The 21,205-nt window shown below is 39.8% G+C and overlaps 1 protein-coding gene across 1 annotated transcript in view; it reads left to right on the forward strand.

The window, feature by feature from the left end:
- The window catches only part of LOC109112921 (slit homolog 3 protein-like), a 138,389-nt gene that overhangs the window by 51,989 nt on the left and 65,195 nt on the right, over positions 1 to 21,205 (forward strand). The window contains exon 2 of the mRNA XM_042738814.1: positions 17,831 to 17,902. Coding sequence (XP_042594748.1) covers positions 17,831 to 17,902 — 72 coding nt within the window. The remainder of the gene's footprint in view (positions 1 to 17,830; positions 17,903 to 21,205) is intronic.

A 21,205-nucleotide genomic window follows, 5' to 3' on the forward strand; every position in this document is an offset into this window, starting at 1 on the left:
TCAGGGATGCCTCTGCATCTTTTGTTCTCTCTCTCTCTCTCTCTCTCTCTCTCTCTGTCTATACCACTAGCCTTCCTCCCTGTTCTCTGTCTTTTATTGTTCTCACACACTTACTCATGTTACCATAAATGAGCCGGAGGGTAATAATTGACAGATGCATTCAAAGATACTCAGAGATCAAGACAAATGTAATTATGATGTGTAAAACTAAACCTTTAAGAAAAAAGAAAACTGGAAATGGTTTAACATTAAGCACGTTAATTAAGCATTTAAGTCATGATCTGGTTCTTTTCACCCACTTTGCTTATTATTCATATATGGAATGCTTTGTTTATCTTTATCTGCTGGGTGGCCATTGTTGGAAAGCGGTACAATATTTTTTAACATGTTAAAAGAAACTCGTGCTGATTGGGGCCCCGTGGGGCCCGGCTTCATGTACTAACCTCCCAATTGTTCTCTCTACCTCTCCTCCTCTCTATGGACGCAATTACACTTTTCTCAGGTTGGGTTACACATTAATTAGTGTGCTGTGTTGACCTTCTTAGACTCATATGTTGAGTAATTACAGAGCATGAAAACCTATTTTGACAGTGTTGCTCCGCTTTTTTCCCTTACAGATCTGTGTCCAGATTTCTGTGAAACATGGAGGTTTTTGCATGGCGCCCATGGTCTCATGCTTGCCCTCATAACCTCTCAGAAATATTCCACCCTTTTCCACTTCCACGGTTCCCATTATTAGATTTAGAATAAAACCTCCTGGGCCCAGTAGACTTAACAGCCCCCATTTATACCACATAATCATTCAGTTCAGCCTGCAGCTACAATTGGCCGGGCATATGATTTGTAATGTTGTGTTACTGCGTATGCATATTCTGTGCATTTCTCTAATTGAATACTGCTGAATGTCATCCCTCTGTATATATTGACGCAGCCCTCAGTATGTCACAGGTGTGGTCACGCCTCATAATCGAATGTTCCAGACACACCAATCAGCGGTAGGAATTACGCTGCAACGAGGTCTTGCATTCATCATCTGTCTTTGCAGACAATGAGAAGGATGGCAGGTTGAGCTTGGCCAGATATGGCCAACTAAACCAGTTTTGCCTCAAATTCAATTAGCTGGACATTAGCCCTTTACCCACTCTAACTGGATTACTCTCATTTTAAAGAGCTTAGGCTTATTAGCTCTCCGAAAGCCAGCAGCCACCCCTGCTATCTGTTCGGCTTCCGACCTAACGCATTCTGGAAAGCTGACAAGCAAATCTGATCTGATTCCTTTGTTTTGAGGTTACTTGAGGGGGGTTTGAGCTCAAGGATTAGAGTTTGGATTTTTGTTTGTTGTCCTGTGTGGTTCTTGGTGTCTTTATAGAACACTGACTTGCTTGATTTATACTTTTGTTCTAAGCATTTTTACCTGAATGGATGAACAGACAGATGGAGATTTGGATGGATGGATGGATGGAGAGATAGATGATAGATAGATGGATACATAGATGAATAGGCAGATATGCGGATGGATGGAGAGATGGACCGGATGAGTTTATGGGTGGAAACAGAATGATGAATACACAGATAGAATAGAGAGATACATGACATAATAGAGAGATAGAGATACTTAGCAGGATGGATGGATGAATTAATGATGGATAGAGAGATACATAGATGGATGGATGGATGAATGGAGAGATAGATGATAGTTAGATGGGTGGACAGATGGACTGGATGGACAGATGGAGGATGGATGATGAATAGATGGTAACATGGAGAGATCGAACAGAATAGAGAGATAGACAGTTAGATAGCAGGATGGATGGATGGATCAATGGATAATGGATAAAGAAATAGATGGAGAAATAGACAGGTAAATGGATGGATGGATGGATGATGGATGCTGGATTGATGGATGAACAGATGGATAGATAGGTGGATGAAAAGGTAGATAGAAAGATAGACGTATAGTTAGATGGCAGGATGGATGGATGCAGGGAGGGATGAAGAGGTGGATGGATGGATGATGGATGGATGAATGGATGGATGAATAAAGAGATAGACGAGTAGATAGATGGATGGATGGATGGATGGATGATAAAGAGATAGACAGGTAGATAAATGGATAGACAGATGAATGGATGGATAAAGAGATAGACAGGTAGATAAATGGATAGACAGATGGATGGATGGATAAAGAGATAGACAGGTAGATAAATGGATAGACAGATATGATGGGTGGATGGATGAAGAGATAGATGAGATGGATGGATGGGTGGATGGACAAAGAGATAGACAGGCAGATAAATGGATAGACAGATGGATGGATGATGGAGAGATAGATGGAAAGATACATGAATGTACAATGGTAGGATAGTGGGCAGAGGGTAGGAAGAGGATAGAGAGATAGATGGGTAGATAAATAGATGGGTGAACAGACAGATGGAGATTTAGATAGATAGATAGATAGATAGATAGATAGATAGATAGATAGATAGATAGATAGATAGATAGATAGATAGATAGATAGATAGATAGATAGATAGATAGATAGATAGATAGATAGATAGATAGATAGATTCCTTTTATATTATTAAGTAATTTATATCCTTTGATAGTGCAAGATGTGATGTAGGTAGTTTTGGAAACACACACACTCAGAGCACCCGCACCTGTCTCTTCATCTCAAAGACATTGGTGTATTGTTGTTTGGTAATTACACTGTCTCTCCTCATCCTTCCACCCCCAGAGTGACTTACATTTCCCCACTAAAGGTGCTGCTTCTGTGTGGAATGTGTTCTGTGCTCTCCTGTATTCATAAAGACACAAACACACACAGCCTTTCTCTCTATGCCCCTTACTGCCACCAATCCACCTGCACCGCTGGCTCTGGACTTAATTGGCCAGCATGGCTCCTGGTCTCCGTGGCAACTGTGACCTGCCGCAAGACGGATGGAAACTTCTGCCACCGAACCCCCAGAACCACACCCACCCCCAGCCAATCTCCTAATCTCCCAGGTTTATTTATGAGTGCCAGGAGGCCCTTCGCCGTGGACGGAGAGCGACTCAGCTGTTGCCTCCAACCCACTTACTTTAAAAGCTCTTAAATCCTATTGTCTGATTAGCAGCCTCATCCTTTCTTCAACATCTCCTCTCGTTTCGGACGGCTTTGCTCTCGAGTTTGTGAGGACCGGGAAAAGGACATTGTGGTGTCTTTCTGTGTCCAAAACCCATCCCATCTCGAAATCAGACACGCACTCTCCTCATCTCTTATAACTGATGTTTTATTGCGACTATAAATGATCCTAAAAGCCAGGGCAAGACGATGCAGAAAAAAAGAAAATTAAACAAATGGCACTCGAAGAATAAAAGTGAATTAACCAATAACAAATCACCCTCTGCGCCCAGCCTCTCCCCTTTTTTCTTCACTAACTCATCTAAATTTGTTCGACATCTTTTGGGCTGGGAGCCAAAAAGGCTTTTAGAGCCATAAAGCGTATGGATCAGGATAAATCACATTAAGCTATCCAATTTAATTAAAGCATTGACAAAACATAATAGTTACTAACGCAGGGGGGGAAACCTTTTCTATTTATAATATCCACACACGGACTCTTTCTTGGAGGCAGCGGAGGAATGTAGAAGCTTTAGCAGAAAGCTTTAGACACCCAAGGGAGCATTTGAGCTCATTTACTTTGATTTAGAAGCTGCCTTCACCTCCCTCCATAGTGACTTTGACCCTCACCTCCTCCCTTGCCATCAGAAGGAAAAAAAAAGCAAGTAAGAACGGCCTAATGAAGTGAGCGCTGTACCAGTTTAGCCTGCGTCAGCTCTTGGGATGATCAATAGTGAAATATTTTTATTCATAAAGCGCTGAGTTAATTAAATCAAGGAGTCTTTGGGCTACATGTAAGACACTAAACAAGGGCAGTTAAACGACTGTGGCGGAATACAAAGCTGACGCTGCCAGAAGCTGATCAGTGAACAAAGACTCTGCATCTATGTCCTTCTGTCTTTCTCTTTCATTTCATTTCCATACCCACTTCCTTTAGTGGCATCCTGGTGTTCACAAAATTTTAAAGAGTTAGAGAGACGGCGATGTGTTTCAGATCAGTCAGTCTTACTCTGTGTTTAACCGTCTTGTTGGTGCACATCAAGATAGGAGTGAACGTTTATGAAAAATCGTGATAGAGAGTTATTTCCCTTTACATTGTAGATGCTATTTATTCCACCTAATACAACTTTTCCATTCAGACACTGAAAACAATCCCTGTTTTTTTTTTCAAGTTGTACGCAATGTAAACTACTCTTCAAAAGTTTTGTGTCAGTAAGATTTCTTATTATTAAATTACTTTTATTCATCAAGGATGCATTTAATTGATCAAAAGTGACAGTAAAGACATTTATAATGTTATAAAAGATTTCTGTTTTCAAATAAATATTGGTCTTTTAAACTTTCTATACATCAAATAATCCAGAAAATAACAAAAATATTTAGCAGCACAACTGTTTTGACAATGATAGTAATCTGTCATCTGTCAGATAATGATCTGGTTTTGACCACCGTCAAAATAAAATTATAAAATACATTAGACCTATGATCAACATATTTTGTGATTACTTAACAGTAAAAGCCTTAATTATTATTATGAGTAATAATAATTATGAGTAATTATGCATTAAGAATGCATTATTTGATTTAACTGGTAGACGTGTATTAACCTTTTTTTGTTTGCCTTTATCATCTAATATATGCAGCTCTCCAGGTGAAACCTCCGTCTAAAGATCAGCTCTGTAACTGAAAGATCCGGCACGCTTTCACGTTTGCAGCCAGAGAGTGTTTCGTTGCTGGTTCTGTGCCACCTGCCAGAACGTAATATTTACATCCACTTTTCTCCATTTAAGAGACAGATTTCAGCAGAGAAACCGCAATCATAACTTCTAATAACCGAAGGGAAGCAGAGGACCTACTGGCTGGTGATTCACGCAGAATGAGATGGGAGAGAGATAGAGCGAGCGGCCTGGGTCCAATGAAAAGCTCCTATACTCAGTGTAATTAAGAACTACTGTCATCCTTAAGGCCAATTACACTATACAGTCCTTCAGGGCCAGAAATCCATAGTGTTTTAATTTGCCTCCATTTTTAAGAGTGGCCATAAAGCAGAGCGCAGATTCCAGCCATCAGCGAGAGAGAGAGAGAGGGCTGCCCTTCACGACCATAAGCGGAGCTGTAAAAGAGTGAAATACAAGGCTGCAATGGGGTCACTATTTATTATGCACATTTCTATATATCTTTATCGAATAAGTGTTACGTGAATTGCTGTTCCAGTGGGAAAAGGCAGAGGAAGAGCACATGCTTTACAGTAGATGCAGCTCGTCATGTGAAACTGCCACTTGAATGGATATGGACTTGAAGACGTCTCGGGTCTCATAAAACAAAATGCTTATGGAGCGCTCCAGGGGTTCTGCTGCCTTCTCTGTGTTCTGGCTGTGTCTTTAATGAAAGAAATCAGAAATGTGCATCTCATAACCCATGCGAATGGCATCCGATCCGGCCAGCTTGCTGTCTTTACCTGTCAGCTCAGGGAGTCACAGTTACGGCCTGATTCCTCATGACACCCAGATGAAAAACAAATATGCCTCCAGACTCCGAATCCTCAGGCCAAAGGGTGTTTTGTATTACTCTCCTTTTGTTTATAAGGTTGGTTTTACTTCAGAACAGTCGCCCGCCATGCTTAACAGCCATTTGGCCCCAACACACACATTTTAACTGGTCATCCCCCAAGCAGTCAGGTGTGATGTGATATGAAAGCGTCGTGGTTGGCCCCAGTTATGAGTGCTTACTAAATGAATAATGTAATGTAATATATTTGGCGAGAGTAGCTGGAGGGTTTTAATAACCTTTCACCTGATCAGGTGTGCATGCTTAGACGTGTTTGACCCATCTGTGCGTGATCGTACCAGCACGTCCGGGGTCGATCTGTCGGCACTGGCAAGACTTAACAGAAGCGTGTAGGAACCCACTGACAGGCATCAGGGCCTCTGCGAGAATCTCGGACTCTAGATTCAATTTGGCATGCAGATAACAGCCCTGCCAAGAGCAAGAGTGAAAGCAAGACAGCGCTTGATAGATACTGAGAGAGGCACAGGCATGGTGGGAGACGTATCAACGGGCCAGTCACCCAGCTGGGATGCGGTTTGTGCTCGATAAGCTAGATGGAAGGAGACAGATGTCTGTTTTGACTTTGCTTTTAAATATATGAAAGAAATAAGGAAGGAATAGCTCATGTGCTCCAGATCCGTGCATCACGTGACCTATTGAAATTAGACTTGTGTGATATACTGTATCAACAAGCAGTCCAATCCAGACGGGGATAAGGCTGAGGGCTGAGTTAGCCCAAACATAGCACTCAGTAATTTATAGAGGTTTCGAGAAGGGAAAAAATGCCATGTTTAATTTTAGAAAAGATTAACATTAACAAAGTGCTGTGAAACACAATTTACTTGACCTCCTCAGGGAAAGCCAGTGCTGTCCGACAGTGGATCTCATGTGTGAGAGGGAGATTTGTGCATAAAAATTTATTGCAAACACTGCTGTTCAAATGTTGAAGAAATTAAACTTTTATTCATCATGGACAAATTAAATTGCTCAAAAGTAAAAGTAAAAACATTTAGAATGTCACAAAAGATTTGGATTTCAAATGAATGCTGTTCTTGTGAACTTTCTATTCATCAGAGAATCCTGAAAAAAAGTATCATGGTTCCAATTTATTATTATTTTTTTTTTTTAACATTAAGCAACACAACTGTTTTCAACATTGATCAAATCATCATATTGGAATAATTTCTGAAGGATCATGTGACACTGAAAACCACCTGGTGAAAATTCAGCGTTGCATCACTACATTTTCAAATATATTAAAATAGAAAGATTTTAAAATTTGATATTGTTTTAATTGTATTTAATGAGCAAAAAAAGTAGCAAAACTACAGTATATTAAAATCGTACTGAACCCAAACTTTTGATCTATAATAATATAATATATAGTGCTGTACAACGATTAATAGCGATTAATTAGTGAACTATTTAAAAGTCTTATTTATTGATTTATTTAATAGTTTATGCATAATTCAGTATAGTCTGTCTCTTGTGTTTTTGAGAGTGGCACATTTTGCTTTACTCTTGCTGTGGGTGCTGTTGCTGCTGATGCAGAAAACTGTGTATATGCACCTGAGAAGCTTTTGTGTGTGTGTGTGTGTGTGTGTGTGTGTGTGTGTGTGTGTGTGTGTGTGTGTGTGTGTGTGTGTGTGTGTGTGTGTGTGTGTGTGTGTGTGTGTGTGTGTGTGTGTGTGTGTGTGTGTGTGTGTGTGTGTGTGTGTGTGTGAGTCATTGCTGAATAAGACTCGGTCTCAGACATCTTGCATTATTTGAGTTACTGTAAAGTGATGTTTAAGTTCCCGTTACTTCTTTAGACAATCACTCCTTTCCTTTGTGGTTTAAACAGAGCGAGAAAACAACAAAAGTGAAGCAAATGACCATCTTGTAAAACCACAGCATTCCATTTTTCAGTGGAGAGATAAGAGTGACATTTGTAAAGCGTGATAAGAACGAGAATTGGCTGACATTCCCTCAATGCTTTTTACTGCGTTTGTTAGGCAGCGGTGTATTGATATTTCTCAAACATTCTGCTTAGGACCTAACATATGATGCTTTTGGGAAAATGAATGGACGGACTCTGCTTATGATTTGTTCTAAACCACTGACCCCTACGTAGTAAACGTCTGCAATTAATTCAGCCAAACCCACTTTCAAATGAAGCTTCTTAAGCAATTCTTAAAGATTCAAGTCTGAAAATCTCCCATTGATTTATATTGACAAAATATTGAGCTTTTGAAATGTGACAGATGTGTATATTGAACTATTAGTGGTCTTCTCTTCCTTGCATATGTTTAACTGTTTATCGTTGATTCTTGTGTGCATTCGATTGAAAACAAGATGTTAATTGAGTGGCATAACAACAGCATTTTGTGATGTATATAGTGTTTCACTTTGTCTGACCTTTGTGTGTGAGAGAGTCTGTGCGTGTGTGTCAGGATACAGTAGATCCTCCTTGCAGCTCCACTCTCATATCCTTGCGTGTTGCTGAGCGTTTATCTGTAATATGTTTTGGCGTTGCCAGGTTGTCTGGACATGGGAGCTGTAATGGAATCAAAGGGAGATTTATGGCAGGCATCCTGACAGTCAGAGAGAACAGGGCCAAAGCCAAATGAAATTAATGAAATTTGCAAGCAGATTGCTAGAGGAGGGGGACCGATGCAGCTCTCGTCCTTTAACAAACACTGTTTGGTGTATGTCTGCTTTGAATCTGTATCTTTTACCTTAAAGCGTTCATTTCAGCATTGGTTAAGACGCCCAATTTGACGCTAATGATAGCAGTGCATACCAGGACTGAGTTCATTTCATTATTGCTGTAAAAGTCAGTTTATTCCTTCAAAATAACAAAACAAAACAAACAAACAAAAATAAGTAGTTTACACAGTATGTGTTTATACAGTATTTATGTAGGTATGTAGATATGCTTCTTTAAAAAAATCTATTAAATCTATTTCTATTTGCGAACAGAGTTTATATATATATATATATATAAATTACAAAAAATATATATATATATATATATATAACATTTTAAGAATGAAAAATAGACTTCATTCAGGTTATATACTCTAAAAAATAAGACTTATGTGAGTCTTTTGTAATTTTGCTTCTCACATGTTAATATGTATAAAACAAGACAAAATATTAAGAAAACAATTTTAACAGTGTATGCAGAGAATTGCATCACTGCAGTTGGCTAATTAACTTGTGCTTTAAAGATTGTTTGGAGAGCTTGTATTCATTCTGAAGTCACACAGATTGTTTCATTATCCATGTGTAATTAATATAGCGTCAAAGCGGATGAAATATGTACATTGCTACATCTTTCCTGCCAGTATAATTCTCATATCTCATAAACTTCTATTGTCTCTTTATAGTTTCAAGTAATTCTTCATTAGAAATCATCTCATTCAACCCAAAGCCCAAGGGACTTTTTTTTCTTCTCCTTCTTCTGACATGGAGTGTCTCTCTGTCGCTCCTCGGCGAGAGCACCACTGAGACTTATTGTGTTTCATAAGTGCCGTTATTTGGCTGGGACAATTTGCCTTTTTGCAGAAATAATGAAAAAGGTTCCACTGAGTAAACAAAGCAATAAAACATTTATTAGCAGTGGAAGTGCTGTAAAGCACTATGCTACGCTCGCGGCTCGCTGAGGTTGTACGAGGCTGGTGCTTCCCCATTCATGAAGAATTAAAAAGCCAAAGCGAAGAGAAGTTGCCTCTGTGCTCCACACCATCTCTGTTTGCATTTAGACCATCAGAGAGGTAGTGCTGATATACATTTGCTCTTGTCCAGCGTGATGATAGCATAAACAGAGGCCCAATTTTCCCACTCTGTGACATATGATCATGGGATGTTATGAGTTTTTACTTGGCGTATGTTTGCCCTCCTGCATAGTTCAACTTGAAGGATACACAAAGGAAACACAATGTTCACATCAAGTCAGCCAAGAGTGCTTTAAAGAAAAAAAAGCAATGTAGGATTGTGGTAAATGTCAAAAACCATCAGGAACAGTTCGATGAAATACCGTAGCCTCTTATTGCAAAGCATAACATAGTTATTAAGATTTTTGCCATAATAAAACTTGATTTGTTCAAGGGGGGAAAAAACACATGTATCCAGTTCTGGTGGGGGGCTGAAGGAGGGGAGACCCAATAACTACAGTTTTTAATGCTGCTAAGAGGAAATTGCTGGCAGTCCTGTGCTTGATACATCATTACGTCCCACGCACGAGCTCTGGCAGGATTCCTCGCCGCGTTTGGATCCACGCCTGATTGTTTATCAGTGAAATTGGTTGTAGCAAGGTCAGGTGGGTTAACCCACGTGGTGGTCTGTTCGTGTTATGTGTAGCAGGCATGACTCCAAAACAGACGCTTTGATTAGCTGGGCTGATATTCCATATCTCATTTGTTTCCTTCTTGGCCCGTAATTGCACTCTGGTTTTCAAATTATGTTTTGCCAGCGTGAGTCTACAAACAAACAAGCTTAATAAAGTTAAGCACAACCATTGTGACATGTCAAAAATCATTTGGCTCATTAAAAATGCCAGGCATTAATTTTGATGTAGAGGCGCTTTTGTCTGTTTTCTTTCTCAGGTTACTCAAAGTGCATATGATTGCTTCATTTTCTGCAAAATTGTGGGACGTACCGCTATGAGACCTTTCATTACAAAGTACTGCTTTAGAAATGTTTTTCATTAGACGCACACACAGACCGACTGATAAAAGGCCAGACGAATAAAGGAGGATGTGACATTTATGGTCAGTAGAACAATTTGGTCTCAGACTTCAAAGATCCAGCGAACCGTCCATCTTCCTCAAGACGCGAAATGTGAAGTGGCTTCAGACAAATCCTAATATCTCTCTCTTTCTCTTTCTCATCTCTCTCTCTCTCCAGGGACCTGAGTGAGAATCAGATTCAGGCTGTTCCTCGTAAAGCTTTCCGAGGGATCACCGCCGTCAAGAACCTGTAAGTGTTCCTCCCTCATCTCTTCACTGGCATCGTGAGTTTCGTTTGCATGAGGCCAATAAAGCCGTCGGTAAACTGTACTTTCCCCTGAAGTAGCGAGGCATGGTGCGGTACTCCGTCAAACAACAAACGAGGCCGTCGCCCGCTGCATTTAACGAGTCTTGAGTCTTATTTCAAAGACAGATAACTGAAATGAAAGATAATCATCTCTCTGGCTGGAAGAAGAAAATGTTCAAAAGCAATGTGCTAGGTGGCCTACATGTATGCCCTTCGAATCATTTGTCATAACAGTTAATAAGCTTAGCGCTGATGAAAATTCAATTAATCAGTATGGTTCAATAAGATGGATATCTTCAGGATATTGCCAGTGAGTAATGTTCCACAGCCATTTGCAATTACTGTAATGGCTTCTGATAAATCTCTGTAACAGTTCAGAAGCCGATCTCGCTACTGTGGAGTATGGCAGAAGGGCTTGTTAATAGTGATTTTTAATGAATAAATATGATTTTTTTTAAGTATAAACAAGGCCCTACAAATCTAAAAAAAATCACCCAAACATTTATGAACAGAACAAGCACAGGGAGCTGGTAGCTCGAACACGCCTGCGACAATAAACATGGCCTTCAAAGAGAACTGGATGATTTCAGCAATTAAATCTGCCCTCTAATGAATGAAGGACGCCACGTTGAGGTCATTGTTAATGGGGAGCTTTGTTTGCAGTCAGAGGTTGTGGTATGCAGCCGTAGCGTTCGTGTGCATTCCCAGGCTCGAGCGTGTGTGAAGTTCTGGGCAGTTTCGTTGCAGTATCTGATGCCGGCTACAGATGAAGTCTTTCCCACCATGGGCTGAGAACTGCAGGTCACGTCATGCTAGATATCTCTAAGAGGTATGAAAATATAGTTGGCTATTGTTTGAAGATATAGTCATGCTTTTCAGCTGAAAAGAAAGAAGAAAAAAAGGGAAAAGTGTGAAGAGGTGGGAGAGTTTGAGAAGCCCAACTGTATATAGTAGTGAGTGCTAAGCAAGTAGTCATTTAACAGATATTTTAATCCAAAGCAGCTTTAAGAATATTTACAACCAGATTTAACAGCACAATGGTGGTAGCTCATGAGATTGAACGCTCAACCATTAATTTACAAGCCTACTGTACATCCGCCACTGTGCCACACCTCATCTGAATTATTTACAGTGTATTCAGGGCAGGGTGGTCTTTTGGTTGACTGTATTTCAGAATGACGCATGTGCATGAATGCTGACTAACACCCGCCCTGGTCAGATTGAGTTACTGTAACCCCTGACCTCTGTCAAATGAGTTCCAGCCTGCAGGAGTGTCATCAATCTTCTGCGCTGGTCAATGACTCTCTGCAAACACATAATATGTTATGTAGAACAGCATTGCATATGTAGCAATGTGTGTCGTCAGATGACCTGATGGTAGTAAGCTGATTGTAAAATTTACACTGTAATATTCATGCAATTTAATATTTTTTTATATATATAATTACATTTTTATATATAAAAAAAAAACTTTATTTATGTGTTTGTTTTATATTTGTTATTATTTAGTTGTTCAGTTGTAACTTAAAATAAATCAGAATGCCACAGTGGCAACTTAGCACTTATTATTTTTAACTAACACACTATACACACACCATATGACAAATTTAATTTTAATGTCTAAATTCACATGTAAGATGCCAATTCTTTCGTTTGGAGTGCTATTTTAACATTCAATTAGACACAAATCAATTTTTTTTTTTGTTGTTGTTGTTGCCATTTATTGTTATCGGCCATAAAGTTGAAATAGTTTTTTGTCTGAATATTTACTGAAATTTGAGCGGTCAAAAATTTAACAGTTTGGTGCATGATACAGTACTGTATACACAGTATATACAAAATCAATTTAGCATGTTATTAGTCCCATTTTATAGACAATATTGTAATGCATTACTTTAAAATGTAACATTCCCTAACAGTAGCAAGCTTTCAAATCCCTTACACACATAGCATGTTTTCCCCTGACGTTCTTACAGCGATGTCTGTGATGTTCGGCAGTGTTTGAGCACTCATCACATCACTGTCATGTGCACCGTCACACTCTGATGGATGAATGATAGGTACAGGTAGGCAACACTCAGGGCTTTTTAGAGGAAAAAAGGGCTAACGAGGATTGAGGGAGAAGGATGGATTTGTACGTCAGCAGCGCTGCCTGTTTCTCTCCCACCGACCTGCCTCTGCAACGCGTGGCAAGGTGACTCTTGATTTAATTGCTAAAATCATCCAGCCCTCGGTTTTTTAACGGGAAGGAGTGGAAAAAAATGGACAGGCAGGGTTCCAAGAATGAATTGATTTTCTCATATGCTTTTCTACCTAAATGTCCTCTGTTAGAAAATGGCTATGCACGCTTTGAGGGCACGTTGAATCTCTGTCTCTTACATCGTCCTCGCATCTCCACAGTTTTACACGCTACAGCATGCTGGAGTCAGCATCCGCCTTCAGCCAGCATCCTCCACCCTTTATAGAGGGGCCATCTGGATAATATGGTCAAGATGGTTCCTCCAGCTAATGAGAGTCTATGTTGCACCCTATTAAACCAGACACAATATCTCTGTCTGCGTTTATGGCTTTAGCTGTGCCCTCCTACTGTTCACCAAACATGCTACACCGGCCATGTTAACCTCCAGAAACATCGAGTGCGGGTGATGTTGTAGATTCCCTCATCATGTGCTCTGCGAGTCTGAAAACATGCCTGATGAGCTGTTTATCAACATGACATGCTTGTGTCAGCGGGGTACAGATCACATTAGAACATGTGCTGTACGAGCAGTAGATTTATGGGCTAACATGTATTTGTAGTGTTAACATTTGTTATTCACTGCGGATGGAGAGGTAGAATGGTGTCGGCACATGCAGGGCACACAATACTACATCATCTGAAGCCTAGGTGTAATTAAGAGAGCAGTGTGTCCTGTATGGTTACCCGGCATCAGATACGTGGACACTTTGATTTTTGTCTCCTTGTGGGAGGCTCTCATCTGAGGGCTAATAAAAGCCTTTCCACTTCATGCTCCTGTACCTAGAATGTCACTCTGACTGAGCGTGGGTTTGAATTATGGCCAAGAGGACGAGGTGCGGTCGCTGTCTGCTTTACAAGCTTCTGCGCCCAGCAGACGGCAGATCTCAGCTTTTGATGTGCACTGCTCGTGTTGAAACACAGCTCATGCTCCGTGCAAGATGGCACTTATGCCAAGATAGCCAATCAAAAGTTTTCCAGCTCTGGGAAACACTTTCTCAGGATACCCATCCACAATGAGACTGCTCTTCTGATTGATTAGGACAATATACTAGACAAGATGAGACAATATGAGACCAGATGAAATTAAACTATATAAGACAAAATTAGACAATGAGGACAGATGAATTAAGAAAATATAAGACGAAATGAAACGAGACAATATGAGACCAGACAAAAAGAAACAATGAGATAAGACAAAATGAGATAATAAAGACAGATGGATTGAGAATATCTGAGACAATATGATACCAGACTAAATGAAACAGAATACTACACATATGAGACAAGAAGAAATTAAACAATATGAGACCAGATGAAATTAGATAATATGAGGGTAGACAAAATGAGATGAGGCCAGATGAATTGAGATAATATGAGACAATGTGAGACCAGACTAAATTAAATTATATGAGACCAGATGAAATGAGACAATATGAGACCAGATAAAATGAGATCATGAGGACAGATGAATTGAGAAAATAGGAGATACGAGCAAATGAGACAATATGAGACCAGACGAAAAAGAGACAATGAGATAATACAAAATGAGATGATGAGAACAGATGAATTGAAAAAATGGGACAATATGAGAGCAGACCAAATGAAATGATACAAAACTAGATGAAATGAAATATGAGACAAGAGAAAATTGGATAATATGAGACCAGATGAAATGAGTAAATATAAGACGTGACAAAATGAGATAATGAGGCCAGATGAATTGAGATAATATGAGACAATGTGAGTTCAGACTAAATGAAATATAAGGCCAGATGAACTGAGAAAATATGAGACAAAACAAAATGAGATAATGAGGCCATATGAATTGACACAATATGAGACCAGACGAAATGAGACAATAAGACAAGACTGGGAAAGAAAAGACAAAATGTGCCTAGAAGAGAGAGGAAGAAAAAGGAAAAGATGAGAAAAATATATATAAGAGAGGAGAAGTGACAATAAGACAAGATGAAAAGATAGAATAAAATGAAGATAAAATGGGACTGAAAGAAGAGGACGGGAGATATGAAAATAACTGAGACAAGGAGAGTAGATGAGAAGAGACTAAAATGATGAGATTAGGCGAGAAGAACCGACAAGAAATGAATAGATTCAGTGAGATGAGGTGAGGTGAAGCAAAAAAAGAAGAGATAAAGAGAAAAGAGACTAAATTATGAGATGGGAGATAAAACTACAAGAGATTACTTATGATGAGATGGAGTGATAAAGCAAGCAGAAAAGAGAAGAGACAAACATGAGATGGAGACAAAACTAGAGGAGACGATACAAAGTGAGATGAGAGAAAAGATGAGAGACTACCAGAGACAAAATTAAATGAGAAGTAGTGAGACAAGGCAGGAGGAGAAGAAATGAAATGAGACATAAAGTGAGATGAGACTGGAAGAGAATTGAGGAAAAGAGACAAGACTAAATGAGATGAGATGAATCAAAGTGAAACAAAACCAGAAAAGACAAGATGCAAGGCATCAGTGGTGTGATACAGACACAAGTCCTCAAACCACACTCAATTTGCCAGTCATGATAGGCCACATACTGTATATTTTAGACTGAGTATGAGATTCATATTTAGCAGCTCTGATCAAGCATCATCCTGGCTGTATTGACGGTCAGTTTTGAGTCATTTGCTGTGTTCGCTGTCGAGCGTGAATGAAATACGGCCATGCGGCTGCTGGTTAGCATCACCGACTATGACAGATTAATAGTCTAGTGAAGGGAAGGAAGACCCATATCTGTTTCTTTCTCTCGTTCACTCCAGATGGGACACTGGCAGGACGGGATCTCTAAAGTGCCAATACGGCTCATGACTGAGATGATTAAAGGCCAATTTAATTAGAGCAGGAAAATTAAAACTGGGACTTTCATTACCCAACACTACCAAACAGAAAACACGCAGATATTCACACACATCACACGCTCACATATGTACATTCAAGACAGCTATTCGCCCTTGACTGTGCTCAGTATTACCATTGTTAAAAGTCTCTTGTGCATGATCACAATGACATCCTCTAGAGATCAACTTCATGCATTCAAATACAAACAGTTATGGCTCTGAAATCTGATTGAATGAGCTACGTTTGAATTCTAAATATAATGTACCAAGTTACCACAAAGTTACCACAAAAACCACAATGTACCTCAATCACATGCTGTTTGGCAAATGAACTACATTACTTGTTGTGGAATTTTCTATGTTGAGATTATTATTAACAAATTAACTGAGGAAATAGATTTTGGAGCATGTTTTGTTAGGAGACCACTGTTGTAGAAAATCTATAAGGTTTCAATCACCTTTATGTATAGAAAAATTCATTGCTGTAGCTCAAGTAGTAAAGCATAGTGCTAGCAACATCAAGGTAATGGGTTCAGATCCCAAGGAATGCATGGACTGATTGAATGCAATGTTAGTTGCTTTGGATAAATGCATCTGCCAGATGCTTTAATGTAAATGTAAAAATGATAGTTCAAGGCACTTCTTGTGATATGAATTCTAAAAAGGCATTCTTTTAAAGCATTTATATAGAAATATGTGCTTTGTGAAATAAAAAGACTGCGTCCCATTAATTTTTAGAGTAGCTTAAACAAATGAACCAATACTTTTAATGAATTGTTCAGTTGAATCAGTTTGACAAATCCTTTACTGAATTTAATTGATTAAGTGGTTAATGAATCTACATCTGACTCTCTTAATGAACTGTAATTTTCAGTGATGTCCATACATCAAAATAAAGCAAGTTTTGTGTAAGTATCAGTGTGTGTAAATAAAAAGACACACTTGCTACAGTTTTTGTAACAAATGAATATATGTGTTTGTAGATATAATTTACAGTATATAATTGTTGTTGCCATTTTATAAAAGTACTGGCTTATTGTTTCATTCTCAAGGGAAGCATTTCTTTAAAGTCTTCATTTATTTTGGATGAAATAATATCCATCGTAAAAGACAAACATTTTACTTTTGCTCATGAAGGTTATTTAATTTTCACAGTGATGGTTAATGCATCTGCAGTGGGTGGCTGCCATATAGTCTGTCCCATCAGCAATTATGAAGACAGATGCATGTCTTTTAGAAAGGAGGGATGGAGTGAAAGACACGCCAGAGAAGCTCCGTTCTTCTTTATTATCCGTCTCTAAAGACGCGAAGGCACCGTGTCTGTCACGGGTCAGATGTCACCGCAGCTCTGTTTGCCAAACAAATGACTTAAGGACAGCGCTTAGATTCCTTCTTCTTTATTCAAGCCTCTTTCAAATCCATCTCAAAGAGGGAGGGGTAAATAGAGAGAAGGAGGGGTGGATGGCAAAGTCTGCAAATTAAAGTAAAAGGGAAAAAAAGCAAAAAGGAAGAAGTGCCCCTCGCGTCTGCTCGTCCAGCATCGTGACCCCAGCTGATTTACGAACCCCTTTCTTTAATGAAATTGTTTCTGTGACAGAGCCGGTAAAAGCTTGTAATGGATTGGCTGCTCTAATGTAATGAAATTACTCCCTTTCTGACTTCAAAAAAAAAGAAGAAGAAGAGGGGGGTGGATGAGTGTGCTTGGTTGGGGGGGGTGGAAATGCAATTAATATTTACAGAGAACTGACAGACGGGGTGGGCTGTGCACTATAGCCAGCCTCCTGTTCTCTCTCTCTCTCTTTTACCTCTCTTTGCCCCCACACTCAGCAGTGTGGCTAGAGAGAGAGAGAGAGGACGAGATAGGAGGAGGATATAGCCAGACAGGCCACTTTTAGCCAGCTGGTCCTTTATCCTGACTGCGGTGAGGAGAGGAGAGTAGATATGAGTGTGTGTTAGTGTGTCTACCTCCGTCCCGCAGCCCCCACCTCTCCTCCTCCTCCTCCTCCCTCCCCTCAGCCCCCACCCGCTCGCTGCAGACCTGCCGCTGACTTCTGTCTCTCATCTGCAGGCAACTGGACAGCAACCACATCAGCTGCATCGAAGATGGAGCCTTCCGAGCCCTGCGCGATTTGGAGATACTGTAAGTCCCCCTCCCGCCTCCTCTGCGGGGTTCTCTCCTCTCTCTTCACCTCTGCTGTCCCTTCCTCTAACTCTGTCTGTGTGTTTCTTGATTGCTCTCGAAGGACAAACTGTGTTGCGTTATGGACCTGTGGCGCATAGTCCGGTGTCACCCCGTCCGGTCCGACACTGTGGCGCTTAGCATGCGATCGTCCGTGCAACAGCTAAAGTTGCTCGTTTGTCATCCTGTGCTGCATTGTTGCCACTTGAAAAAGTGTCCTGACTTTTCTGGGTGCACCTTAGCGTTAAAAGCACAGCGTTTTCTGATTAGAACGTCTGTAGATTTGCACTTCCTACTTTAAAGCAGGTGTCAGATGCTCAGATCTCTGTTCTGCTGCCTGCTAGGCAGACTTCTTTTTTGATTTAGTCGCACGTTTAGAGTTCATAGTAAATGTTTTGATAGCAGAGAAGAGATTTGATGTGTTTGTGAGTGAGTTAATTTTTTTTCCTTGGGTATCCCCTGGATTGTCCTGGAGAGGATGAGATGCTGAAAGCGGGATATACAGAGTGGGGGCTAACCGCCACATCTCCATCAAGCCAATTGGCAGGGCGCTAAGTGCCAAACTCATCCTCCAAATGAGCGCCGCTCACTGGGGACCCAGAGCCAAGCCACCCCCTCTATTAATTCCTGGCTCCACAGGACACAGCAGCACGGCGTTAAATCATTGTTAGGCAGGTTCTCCGGCAGTGTTAGCTAGAGGTGAAGGTAGAATCAAAGAAGGAAAGATAGGAATATTTTCCATGTCCTCTGTCCTTTCCTCGTGATCAGAGCATAAAAAATGACCTTATAAAACAGGAGCTCAGGAGCAGGAAAGTGTAAGTCGGGAATCAATTTTCATTAATAATACAAAACCTCCCTATATTCTGCCAAAGACCTTTGGGACCCCGACGAGCCAAGGAGAGCAGCAGCACATGAATACACATCACTTTCCTGCTGATTGAGCCATCTCTCCACCCCTCTGGAGAGGCTGCAACACACAGGTCTGCAAATGACACTGTATCATGGCTAAATAACCCCATGCGCAATAATCAAGCTTAAATCCATGTTCTCCAATAGCAGATTCAACATACGGCTGAACATTAATGCTGTCCTACAGACCTAGCTTGTAAGAATATGACACCTCTTGGTAATTGATGGCGAAATTAAGGTTTAGGTGTAGCGATTTCGCTGCAGGTGTTAATGCTGTGAGTCTCAGTGTGAGGATACTGAATGATTGAACTGAATGTCTTATGACTGATCTTTCTAAAAGGCAGCAAAGCAGATGGCGATCCATCTCTTACATCGCCAAAGAGTATGATGACTCAGTGTGATGTCATAATGGTGAAAGCAGGAGTAGTGGGTTCATTTGTGCTTTTAGAATTGTCCAGGGATTGCTGATTGTAGACGTCATTAACACATTCAACCACATACATTTTTGTGTTTAAAACATGGGAATTCAGGGCAAGCGTGTGTGAAAGTAGATCAGTATAATTTGACATCTGGAGTTATAAATAAAAGAATGAATGATAAACATTCTAAAAAATGTGATGTTAATGTGTGTTTTTGCAATTGAGAGCGCACTTGAGGTATAATTTAGGGGTCGTATTAAATGCAATGTTTGAGCGCCGTGTGTTAAGCATAACTCCAGAGGCCAACTGAATCTTTTCATTTCAATGATCATTAAAGGCCTATTAAAATAGATGGTGCACTGCGACATAATTGAGAGATTTGAGCATCCTTTCCCATCATGCACTGTTGGGTTTTCGTGATAACTGTAAAATTTTGGTGATCACCATAAAGAGCGACTAACAAAATTCCAAAGCGGGGAGCTATTTAAACACTTCCATCGGGTTTAGAGAGGGTGATCAGAGCGGATATTAGACAGAGCAGTTCGTGGCTAACCCTCCTCCACAACTAAATGACTGCTAGTGATTTAACGCCTGCCAAACTACACAGAATTAATGATCGGCCCTTTCTGCTGATGAATTGTAATTTATATTTAACATAACTGCGCTAATGACTGAACTAATGACTTCAAAGCTATCTCGGACATTTTCTCATATAGGACGTGACTTGCATCCCAATGAGCTGAAGGAAGTGTGGTACAGTAGGCAGCAAATTGATGTGTTCTCCATCTGCAGAGCACCTAAACCTGCCTAACAAGGAGCACCCCTTGATTATTTTTCATTTAATAGTTAGGTACTGCTTGTGCTTCCTCTCATTTTTCATACTGACTCCAAATCAGGCCCTTTTATCTTTCCATTCTTGCTTAAAATGTAGATGGACTGCGTGGAATTGTGCATTATAAGGTGTCCACCTTATCTTTATTATATTCATGAAAATCAAGTTGGTGTATTTAATAACTATGAATGTTGGTAGTGCTTCTCATTTCTAATTTCCAAAGACAAATCACATTTCATATATAATATAAATGAGATTCCATGTGGTGTAAGATTAACTGAATATTTTTCATGGGTATATGCCTGAAACTCAATTTTCATACATACACCATTGTCAATATACATAATATTTTTTATATAAAAAAAATGTAATTAATATGATTCCTTAGCCAAGATATTAAGGTGAAATGAAAAAAATCGCTGTTTAAAAATAATAAATAAAGTGGATGTTTGGAAGGCATGGCCAAGCGTTACAAAAACTGTAACTTTTTAACCTTTCTTATAGTAAGGAGAACAAAAAATAAATAAATAAAATAAAACAGTAGTATATTCAGCATGAGTTTGGCCAGTTATTCATAAAAAAATGCATAAAGCCAAAAAAAGAATGTCCAACTGGTCATGTATTCAAGCGGATTTATTTTTTCAGCAGGGTTATGGTAAGCACGTTTTGTTCTGATGTATGTTCTTATCGTGTTAAGAACACAATGAAGAGACAATGAGGAAGTCTCACACAATCTGTTTCAAATTATGCTAAGCGCAATATATGTGCACTTTCTGTTTAAACACTTGGGTCTTTTGTTGAATCGCTCAATGTTATAATCGTCCTTCAGGGCTATTTTATAAAATGTGGTTTAAATGTGAGAAGGGAATTTATAGTATTGTGAAAAAGAGCATTTTGGAAATTCCCCATATACCCCACTCAGCTTTGTCTACACACAGCACTCTTGCGAGCGCTGGAGCCTCTGCATATTTTATAACCACTTTTGTACAAAAAATTCTGGCTCTGAATCAAATGTCAAATCATGTGATTTTTTTTGCCCTGCTGTGTCATTTTTTATGAGCAGGAGATTGCCGAGACATTTCCGTGCCATCTCCTGAAGGTGAC

The sequence above is a fragment of the Cyprinus carpio genome, chromosome B14 (genome assembly GCF_018340385.1).
Source record: "Cyprinus carpio isolate SPL01 chromosome B14, ASM1834038v1, whole genome shotgun sequence".
Classification (NCBI taxonomy): domain Eukaryota; kingdom Metazoa; phylum Chordata; class Actinopteri; order Cypriniformes; family Cyprinidae; genus Cyprinus; species Cyprinus carpio.